The following is an 11,623-nucleotide window of genomic DNA, read 5'->3' on the forward strand; positions in this document are numbered from 1 at the left end:
GAGGTAAATGGCCTAATAAAACATTTCTGTAAAAATATGTATTTTAAATGTACAGTTATTTTTAATAGTTTTATTAATATATGATTTTATTATAATGTGTAAATAACGTTGTTAATATTATATAAAAAGTATCACAGTTTGCAAAAATATTAGTCTTGCTTGAAATAAACATGGCTTGTTCGAGACATTTCACTACAACTCCCAGGGAGCTTTGCGAGGAAGACGTGACCTCGCTGACACGCCTTTACGTGATGACGCAATTTCTGTCTTGTTGGAGGGTGATTTCATCAGGAGAGATTTCAAGACAAAGCGAAGGGACTTCCTATATGTTGTATATGTCCACGTATCTTGTTTGGGTATAGGATCAAGAAAGGTAAGCGTTTATTTTTCAACCTTTCTAGATGTATATGAGAGGCTGATTCCTTTCCTCAATCTCAACATTTAAATAAGACTTATTGTTGTCATTTATTGAAGCTGTCAAATGTCAGACCTTCCGCATGTTTGACAAGATAACGTTACACCATTTACCCTACGTTGATAAAGATGCTGATATAAGCGTGCCACTGCTGTAAATATATGTTTTCATTATTATTGTTGTTGTTGTAGTTATTATTAATATTATAACGTACTTGTTACACGTCGAGTTTTGTCGACTGCGTTAAACATGCAAATTAGTCTTAAACATTTTAAACAAAATAAATTGTCCAAAATGTAGCAACAATACTTTAAATACATCATTTTAAATCAGTAACTAACGTTAATGTAATAATGTTAGTTGGTTAATGCAAGACTCGTTAATCGAGTGTTTTCTGCAAATCTAAATCTTCTTCAAAACGTTTAGTCATGAACAGTATTGTTTTATGGTTCTGACTGTGATACGCTGGACTGTCACTCCGGTAAATATGTTTTGGGGGTTTATTCTGTTGTTGTAGTTAGAAAAGCCACAGTCACATGATGAGTGGGCGGGGCGGGAATGAGATAAGAAACGTGTTCGATTTCAAGCCGCGCTGCGCAGACCGATATGTTCCTGACATCAGCTAGCGCGAGAGCGATTCGAAAGAACAGCTATTAAATCACTCTCGCGGTATTTCAATGTCATACCCCGATCCGTCTGCAAAGCGCCGTATGAAGTCGGACACACCTATCAAGCTGTCAGTGCGCAATATCACTGCGGATGTACCGTGTTTTATATTTCTTGTCTCTTTACATTTATACCTTAATTGCTTTCAGATGTCGGTCGGTGAGGATATGGATAATACAGACCTGCTTGAATTACTCTTTCAAAATGAAGATCGGGGATCCAGCGACCTATTTTTCGCAGAAGCGAATAACCTGCTGGACGATCTGCTGTCAGAGCAAGATGTAAGTAATCTTCACGTGATCTGAAACTCAAAACATGTTTTTTTTATATAATTGATATATATTCATAGTATAGCCTACAATGTGAATATTTGTTAACATTTGTAATGGCACTTTTTTATATAGTAGGCCTATTTGTACAGCAAATATTGTGTATAATTAAAATATCAATGGATAAGTGTTTGAGATTCTGGAAATCTGACCTGATGTAAAGCATTATTTAAACTGCAATAATTTTATATTTATATTTATTAAGCATAAAGCTTTTTTGACATAATAACTGATCAACATTATTCTGGATACAATATGTAAAAAAAGGAAACAATTTGGAAAAAAATACAACAAAATAATAGACAAAAATTGACAAAATAAAAATGGTGACCACTTATTGGACTTAATACAAACACTTTCTATTATGCATTTACGCTAATATTAACCAAACATGATTAAACAAAGACCATAGGCATGCAATGCCTAAACTGCTCATTTATAAAGGCTTTTCATGTCGCAGATGCTGAATGGAATGGATACAGAGGATTTTCTCAGCACTCTACTGGGTGAGGAAGATGATGGTCTGACATTCAACTGCCTCTCTCACTCTCCTCATGGCAGCGACAGTGGAATTTCCGAGGACACCACCTCTCCGCACTGTCCAAGTCCACATGACAGCAGTGAGACAGACACTGTCCCCAGTCCAGGCTTCGAACCCCTGCAGTATCCCGAGTATATGACAGAGAGCTATGAAGCACAGGTGGTGCAGACAGACCACTGCTACACCCTTCCTCAGGACACAGAGACCCTGCTGAGTGTCCGATCCGAACATCCTGAGTCTGATGTTTTTATTGACGTAGATGAGTAGTGTACTATGAATTTATAGTATACTTTCTGTGCACGGGTGTGTGTGTAGGTGCTCAATGAAGCTAGTTGATTTGAGGGCCCAGCTAAGTTTTATTTTTCTGTCCACAGATGAGTTGGATGTCGATTTGACAGATGACTTTTCCAGTGAGCTCCCCTGCTCACTCACAATTGAAGATTCCACACTGGGCAGCAAAACAGACAGCCAGGTACATTTCAAGATAACATGCAGCTTAATTTTTTACCTTGAAAGCTATCACAGACCTAACGGGATATATTTTGCCTCCAGTTCCAGTTTAAAGAGATCGTTTTGACCGATGAAGAGAAAAGACTTCTGGCCAAGGAAGGTGCTACCATTCCATCTAACATGCCTCTTACAAAGGTAAATACATTTCCTATAGCTCAGCTGTTAGAGCACTGCACTAGCAACGCACGAGCATAAGTTCGATTTCCATTAAACACACATACTTAAAATAAAAACGCATTAATGTAAATAAGCATTTATTTTGAGGTCATTTTGAGATATTTGCTACAAAATGGATATAAAATGCATGTACTCCTTATGTTTTTTTAGATGAACTTGATATGATTAAAAGTTCTTTTTTTTAGGCAGAGGAGCGAACCCTAAAGAGGGTGAGGAGGAAGATCAGAAACAAGCAGTCTGCTCAAGAGAGTCGCAAGAAGAAAAAAGTTTATGTGGATGGACTGGAGAGCAGGTTAGTCTGGAAAGCACTCCCACCTTGCCCTCCGTGAAAAAAAAAACATCATTAACGTACAGACTTTTCATTTAGGTTTTATAGGGGCGGTTTTCTGGACAGGGTTTATCCTAGTCCCAGACTGAAATGCATATTTGATCTGGCTTAATTTGAAAACACCTTGCACTGACATATCTTGACATATATCAATGCCATTGTTTTGTCTCAAGATGCACACCAGTATTGTGTTTTGTAAGCTTTGTTTGTAAAAAAAACCTTAAATGTCCTAATATAACTAAAGCCTAGTCCTGGATTAATCTAAACCCTGTCCGGGAAACCCCCCAAAGTGTAAAGAGTTAAAGGTGCAGTGTGTACATTTTAGCGGTATCTAGTGGTGAGGTTGCGAATTGCAACCAATGGCTCCGTTCACTGTTCAACTTTCGCTTTTGAAACGCATAGAGAAGCTACGGTAGCCACCACTGGACAAACATGTCATCTTCGGAGACAACTTAGTAAAAAAAGTTTGTCCATTAAGGGCTTCTGTAGAAACATGGTGGCACAAAATGGCGACTTCCATGTAAGGGAAAAAAGGTCTTTATACACCCCTGATAATATAGTTTTGTATATTATTTTGCATTTCTGTCAAGAGATCCTTCTAAAAATTACACACTGCACATTTAATAAGGTTACAGGAATTATAATATATTGTATTAGTTTATTTAGATCTGTAGATGATATAGTAGTAGACTAAGTATTTATTAAACTACTTATTTCGGTAATGTCTAAAACATCTATTGTATGATCCACAGGGTTGCGGTCTGCACTGCTCACAACCAGGAATTGCAAAAGAAAGTTGAGATGCTACAGAAGCAAAACATGTACGTTATTATCGTTATCATTTGGCCCTAATCATGGTGTTGTAAAGTCTTTTAAATTTTAATAATAACCTCATTAATAATTTATTTTATGTGGGTTAAGGTCCCTTGTTGAACAGCTTAGAAAACTACAGGCTCTTGTGAAAATGTCTACAATGAAAACCACCACAACTAGCACATGTATTATGGTAAGCATTTGCCACTGTTTTTTTATTTATTTAATTTCTTAATTATGTATCATAAATGTATTCAAATTGTGTGTTTCTCTAGCATATACTCTATTAGATTAACTTTCTGTCTTAAATTAATACAATGGCAGTGTAAGATAATCATTTAAATTTTCAAACTTTCTCTGTTTTTTACTTTTCAGGTTTTCCTGCTTTCTTTCTGTCTGATCATATTCCCTTCGGTCAATCCTTTCGGCAACAGTGTGCAAAAAGATTTATATACGTCATCCACAGGTGAGCACACAGCTTGCTTTTGTTTTCATTGTGTAATAGAATGCCGTCCTTCTAGTTGCTCTAACATGTTTTTTGTGCTATTTTTGTATCTGTTGTTATCACAATCCCAAAATGTCAATAGTTGATACCAATAGAGGGTATGCATTGACGTCACTTTTCCACGTGACCATGCCGGAACTTAAGTGGGAAATGTTCAACAAAATGTCTGGTTTTCATAGCGGGTGCTGCGAAAATGCCAGTAAAACTGACTATTATCATCTTAAATTGAACTAAGTTGGACTTGATAGCAGAGGTGGACAATACCTAGTTACATTAGTAACATTTTCCAAGCATCTGTGTTTTAATAGGTTGTTTTTATTGGGAAAAACATTACTTCACTACATTATAAAGCATAGAATACTGTGTATTCTTTAATATTGCATATTAAAATTTATTTAATACCAATTACATTTAAATTTTGTACTTTTACTTGAGTAAAAGTATGTTAATGTTCCTAACTATTAAATGTAAAACAAAAACGTATAATTTATGAGATGTAATGGAGAAAAAATTATGATAATATTCTTTGGAATGTATGTTTCCAACGAAAAACACGGATAAAATACAAATACTTGAAAAATACGTTTAAGTAGAAAGTAAAACCTCTGCTTGATAGTGACCCTAGCAACTTATCAACCCACCTGTGGTCTGTGGACATTGGAATGAACGTTCAATTTACTTCTCCTTTCTGTGTTTTTTGGCAGTCTGTAAAACGATAGCTCCGAATTCTTGTTAATCTGTTAGTACAGTCTATCGCACAACAGCTGTTTCCCATTTCGACACGTTTTTGCTTTTGCTGATGTCACGCTGTACTCAAATGCTGCCGCTCTGTCTTTTGCCACTCAGTGGGCGTAAACGCAGTCCCTCTCGCCGTCGGTGATGTCATGTGCATACCCTCTATACCAGTGAAATCTCACTATTCAAAGCACATTCTACTGTCTCTCTTTTAAATATTAAATAACCATTAATATTATGCTTCTGCTCCCATCCAGGAATGTCCCGAGCCCTGCGTTCTTACCCAGCCACCATGAAAGAAGAAGTATCCACACCTGTCAAAGAAGTGCCAGATCAGGACCTCCTCCTAGTGGGCACCGTGGACAGCAACCAGATGCTGCTTTCAGGCAATCAAAACCACACACCTGATTACCAAAAGGTCGAGCAGTCCGATTCGGAGTCTGGTGTCAACAGCAACTCATCCTCTGACTTCCCCGCCCCTGGCCAATCAGACCTCAAATCAGATGCAGCTCTCCCAGAATCCCACAGAAACACAGCACCTCCGGTTATCTACGACGGGCAGGGTAAAACCAAGGAGCCCTGGATGGAGCAGAAACCAACTTCAGTTATAATACAGCAGCACCGGTCTGATGAAATGTAGGAACCCATGCATGAGCGCTTCATCTAACAACACTTGCTTTGTTGTTTTAGGAAAAAAAAACTTTTTTAAACCTTTTTTTACATGCATCTACTGAAATGCTTTTGTAGCACTTTCTTGATACCCAGCCATATGCTAGGATGTTATTAAACATCATCTGCATCGCTTTCGATGAAAATGTGAAGGAGTTAGCTTGTCTTGAACTTTGCATTGCGTCCACATTGAAATTTTTTAATACATTCAGGAAATGTATTCACATGTAAATATTACTTGAGCCATCAAAGGCAACCGGGCATTTAGTAGATTAGCTTCCCTTGTAGTGAGGGAGGCACCGGCTCAAAGAGATTCCACTTCTGTAAGTAGATCAGTGATATGTGGTCTATTAAGAAAAGGGAAGTGTTTTGTAAAAGTTTGTTATCTGCTCTTATTGTGCATTATTTGTGGCTTAAACCCCCTTCTGTTGCACTGCTGTAAATTTTGGCTTAAAACTATTTTTAGAGGGGTAAAGTGTTGCAGATAATCTACATGATGATAATAATATAGTGTTAATGTCTATACATGTATATATCTATATAAAAGAAATTGTTCATGTTCTGCCATGTCAGACATTTTAATGTCATATTTAATGTTTATAATCTCTTTATGGTATATTTTATTATCTTTTTTTATTTACATGTTGATTTCTCAGTCTGTGATCATACGATGCACTGATGTGTCTATAAATGGAATGTTCATTTTTGTTTATTTCAGTCTTGATCATGTTACTGGACATATTGATTAAAAAAAATTTGTTTACTTCAAGAGTTTTCTTTTCGGTTTTGACATTCATTACACTCAAGTTGAATCGTTGCATAAAAAGCCTTCTTTTTTTCATAATCAATGCATTTTCATATAAAAATTTATGATTTTCAATATGTTGACATTTGTGACAGCACTTCTTTAAATAAACACCTTTGAGCTTTTTTTAGAAGCCATGTAAGAAATTATATTTGAAACTGGGTCAAGTTTATGTACATGTCTAAGCATTATCCACCTCTCTGGACGAAATGCAAATCAACACAAATTAACCTATAGTAGCCTATGCACAACTAGTCTGACTTTAATGCAAATGCATTGACCAAAATGATATGTAAATATATGTAAATCTCTACTTACAACATATTGAGGCGGTTTCCAGGACAGGGTTTAGATTAATCCAGGACTAGTCCTTAGTTATATCAGGACATTTAAGTAGTTTTTACAAACAAACCTTACAAAACACAATACTGGTGTGCATCTTGGGACAAATCAGTGGCATTGATATATGTTAAGATATGTCAGTACAGCTGAAATATGCATAAAGATAAGCCCTGTCCGAGAAACCGTCCCATTTAGTTTTGATATTTTTAAATATTTATTGCTATGTGAAGCACACATAAACAAACAAACAGCAGACAATAAAAATGAGGAACAATTACATCACAAGCTAGATTCAAAGATCTTTTTTCTATTTTAATCTTTCACCAGCAGATGGCGCCAGATCATAATGAATCACATTGCAATACAAATATACAATCTGTTGCACTGCTGGAACGAAGTTTAATACTGAAATAATACCGCTTGTAATCTTCAGATGTACTTTGGTTACATATATCAATACCCTTCAGGTTTAATGTCTGATGGGTGAATTCTTAGTGTGTTTACTGTTTACACGAGTAAGTACCCTTCAGTGATATTTGAGTAGATGAGCAAGTGAATATGAATCTGTGTGACTCACTACTTATAAGGTCGTGCTATATGGGTAGCCGCTAGATGGCGCCTCAAATTGCTAAAATTTAGATCTGCCAATATCATCACCAACAGTCCCAAAATAGAGCTTAATTCAAATCTTTGCCATACTAGTTTAAATCATGTCAAGTGTATTTAAAAGTTGCAAATAGCCACAGATAAAATCACAACAAAATACAACAAATAATATAGTCTAGATTAGATAACAGTCTGGATCTCAATTTTAGCCATTGTCCACAACAATATTTAAATTCGTTTTTCTAATAAAATAAGAAAAGAAATAACCAGACACTTAGATGTTTTCGCTTGTTTTGTTGTGTTTTATTTTCTTACTTTAAATAAATTTAAGTCAACTTGAATGTAGTTTGTTTAGGTCCCTAACTTGATGTCTACAAATAAGCTCTCGTGGGCTGCTGAATAATAGTGCTAACCATTGTATATCTTCTGATATGAAAGTCTTAAGCAGAGGGTTGTGTGTGCATTTATCTGTTTTATTTGATTTCATTTGTGCATTAAACTGACCCACAAAACGAATGAAAGGTATAAACAAAAGCAGCTTGACTTGTGGTCTTCCTGGCACGCACGCTTTCTGCAGGGCGTAACAAAGCCAAAGGGCAGGTGGGACACGGGGCTATTATTCCTGCTTAATAGGCACGCGACAAAGACGGGTCAATTAGGAGGACTCCTTCACAAATACAAAAGAGCGGCGTGTGCCTGCACAGACTTTGTGTGCGATCGCAGAAATATTTCTTTGTCTTCCCGGTCGAGGACTGAAGAAGAAAATGAACCATTAACAACTCCACACTGTTTGTACCCAAAAGCATACAAGCCGTGCGGTAAGAAAGAGAGCACGAGCTGTGCTTTGTGTGGATCGGGTGATATTCAAACACCCACCCACGTGGGCAGTTTACAGGCAAGAGGCTTGCATCAGAGTGATTTACATACACCCGTGCCAGCAACCAATCAGAAGCGGCCGTGTGCGGAATGCCCGCCCAGTGCCGAGAATCTAAGCTGGTCGTCTATAAAACACAGCGAGAGCTTGACACGACATCACAGTCTCAAAACTCACAGCAGAGGAGATATTAAACGGTATCGGAACTTGACGTGGATTTAAACAATGACTTTTGAAGAATTTACTGGACAAGACAACGCGGCTGACACAGGCGAAAGGTGAGTTAAAAATTCAGTTTACAGTTGCTAGTTTATTTCCTTATCTTACTTACTTTTTTATGTTAAACATATTTATTGAATGCAATTTGAATAATGTTCCGGTTTTGTCCTCCAGGATGCAAAGTGCAGGAACAGCACTGGAGGAGCTTCTGGTCTCCGCTAAAAAACAGGACTGCCTCACCGTCGGGGTTTACGAGTCCGCACAAGTTATGAATGTGTAAGTATTTGTCATGTAAAGTATTTTATTGCACACGATAGGCTATTTATTTATTACAGTGTTGTCGTTAATATGCATGCATGCTCGCAATGTCGTGCCTAATCGATCTTTTTTATGACCTTATAGTGACCCGGACAGTGTGGCTTTCTGCGTCCTGGCTACGGATGAGGAGTACGAGTGTGACATCGCCCTCCAAATCCACTTCACCCTCATTCAAGCCTTCTGCTTTGATAACGACATAAACATCGTTCGCGTAAACGACATTGAACGCCTTGCTGACATCTTGGGCGCCGACCAAAACGACGAACCTAAGGATGCGCACTGCATACTTGTAACGGTGAGTAGACTTTTAGGGTGCATGTGTACAGTACATTATACCTATACATTTTCATACTGAACTACATCTACCTCATACTAATTTCTCTTTCCTTCTTTTTCCCCCAAAGAGCCCCAACAGTGACACTTGGAAAGACTCTGCTCTTAAGAGACTGGGCATGTTTTGTGAGGAGAGCCGCAATGTTTATGAATGGGTGCCTACTATTACCCTGCCTGAGCGTTGATATGGGACGGCTTTAGCATGTTTACATGTGTGAAGCAGGAAACAAGTCGAAGACTCTGGGTGTGAAGACGTCCATCCTGAAGGGTGCACAGCTGCAAAGCTAAAAGCTTTGAGATATTGTCTGGATTACCCTTGCAGCAGAGGAGGTTAAAGGAGGACTGTCCGGGCATACAGTAGAGCTGTAGGGCCTGGAAAGCTGGCCGCTGTCGTTCCAAATCTTTTTTTGTTTTGTTTTTTTGGACAAACATGGAGAGGTCAAGACTTTGGTGCCACTCAGGTCTATTGTGGTGGTACCATGGAAGAAAAAATGGACAGGTGGACAAAGAGAGAAAGCGTGTTTATGAAATTGTTGGATGTGAAAAGCCTCGGAATTGGCTTTCTAATGGACTGCAAAGATATGGATATTAAAGAGTGACATTTGGAAGAGCTTATTGTTTTGAGGCCACGTGGAAAGTTTTCTTGATTGATGTCTTGAAAGATTTCTTTATTTTCTTGTAAAGCTGCTTTGAAACAATGCAACATTGTAAAAAGCGCTATATAAATACATTTGAATTGGAAAGGTAATATTACATGGACACTAATGTAACTTGCTTTATTGTGTCTGTGGGTTAAAGGACTTTCCTTGTTTGATGATGTAATAATGAAGTTGTAAGTATTCACAATGAAATGTCAAATTGTGGCAAAGATGCATAAAGCCACCTCTTGAATTGAAATAAATACCTAAAAAAAATTAAATGATTCTTTGTGTTCATTTTAAGCTCATTTAAGCAATGCATTTCATTTTCACCCAGTTTCACGTGAAAATTGATGTAGACTACGGTTATGTCACAGTAGTAAGGTCACAGGAGTTTAATAACTGAGAAAGAGAGGTTGCAGTGTAGAAGAAGAAAACCTGGCACGTCTCCAGAGCCCTGCCTGACCTTTCACCACCCATGCACCAGCTGCTCTTTTTAAACGGCTTGCTCAACTCCGAGAACCCCCTTGCAAATTTAGACCGACTCCTGATCTGTGTAGGTTGCACCACCCATTTGGAGCAAAGCCAGGGTAGAGTCCGATCCGTTAAATGACTAATTGAGCTAAACTCGCCAAGCACAACTGTACAAGTGCAGCGAAGGTTACCATACCAAGTTCATGGAAGTGCAAGCAAAATTTGCACAATAGGAAAAGTAACTGGAGGTTAAAATACTATTATCAAGCTGTGGGAGTCCATAATTGACTTTCTTTATTAACAATAATGAGAGTACTTCTTATTTACTTACCAAGAAGAAGACCATTTCAACTCAGTTGGTTTGTGGTTTACAAAAGAAAGGCTTCCAGATTGCCTGTAAGACAGACACTCATATGTGGCACGTTTGATCTTTCATGTCGAGTTTGAGTGGCCAATCAGATCTCAATCTTCAGAATACTACCGAAGTGACATCACTGGAAATTTTGCATGTGTTTCGCAGCAAATACCTGGACCAGGTGGTGTACACTACTGGCAAATGCCCAAAGCAAAGTGTATCAAAACTTGAAAGAGCATTTTCGGTAGTGGCTGAAAGAGCTTTGTAGGGAGCTCTTGAAAGTCAACCGACAACAGCGCTAACCGTACTGCAAAGCGCATGCAGACACATGTGCAGACACAAAGCCACACACACCTGCTCATGATAACAAAGAACAGCAGGCGAGTTAACAAAGAGGTTCCTCAAAACTTACTCTTGCACGCATGATGATTTATCTTTTGATCTTTTAACTAACATTTATTATGACACATATTGAAATCTCTGTATTTATAAACTTGAAAAACGCTGGGGATATGAAGTACTAGTAACAATCCCACACACCCTTTAATTTCAAAGGAAACAATGTATGCAGACATGCATTGTTTTTTCCAGACCATTTTAGGTATCGTATTTGACAGAAAGGAATGTTAGACATATTTAGTCTGTTGTAATTCAATGTGTGCATGTTTAATACATAAACCAGTAACTGCTGTATAAACTAATCAGTGACACAAATAGATGTCTGCTTTTATGTTTACTGTATATTATAGACAATGCAGCCACTTTCATTTTCTCGAATCATGTGATCTTGGACACATGCGGTTGTCATTTCATCACAATCCTATGATTTCTCAGAATCACATTTAACTCAAGACAGCAAGATGCATTACATTTGGCAGATGCTTTTATCAAAATGTATTTTCAATCAATGTATTTAAGTATTTATTTTATCAGTATGTGTGTGCCCTGCTCTACCAGTTGAGCTAGTGGAG

The 11,623-nt window shown here is 37.7% G+C and overlaps 2 protein-coding genes across 2 annotated transcripts; both read left to right on the forward strand.

Moving 5' to 3' along the window:
- The first annotated feature begins 214 nt into the window (after positions 1–214).
- On the forward strand, positions 215–6,451 carry creb3l3l (cAMP responsive element binding protein 3-like 3 like). Its single transcript, XM_073867746.1, has 10 exons — positions 215–373; positions 1,231–1,362; positions 1,871–2,208; positions 2,324–2,423; positions 2,504–2,596; positions 2,824–2,930; positions 3,719–3,787; positions 3,888–3,972; positions 4,155–4,245; positions 5,277–6,451. Exons 2-10 carry the CDS (start codon positions 1,231–1,233, stop codon positions 5,657–5,659), a joined length of 1,398 nt encoding a protein of 465 aa, XP_073723847.1. The 5' UTR covers positions 215–373; the 3' UTR covers positions 5,660–6,451.
- Positions 6,452–8,436: 1,985 nt separating this feature from the next.
- On the forward strand, positions 8,437–9,667 carry gadd45ga (growth arrest and DNA-damage-inducible, gamma a). The gene is made up of 4 exons (XM_055168995.2): positions 8,437–8,593; positions 8,709–8,810; positions 8,937–9,147; positions 9,257–9,667. The coding sequence occupies exons 1-4, from the start codon at positions 8,541–8,543 to the stop codon at positions 9,368–9,370; spliced, it is 480 nt and encodes a 159-aa protein (XP_055024970.1). The 5' UTR covers positions 8,437–8,540; the 3' UTR covers positions 9,371–9,667.
- The last annotated feature ends 1,956 nt before the right edge of the window (positions 9,668–11,623 follow it).

The sequence above is a fragment of the Misgurnus anguillicaudatus genome, chromosome 5, assembly GCF_027580225.2.
Source record: "Misgurnus anguillicaudatus chromosome 5, ASM2758022v2, whole genome shotgun sequence".
NCBI classification, from domain to species: Eukaryota; Metazoa; Chordata; class Actinopteri; order Cypriniformes; family Cobitidae; genus Misgurnus; species Misgurnus anguillicaudatus.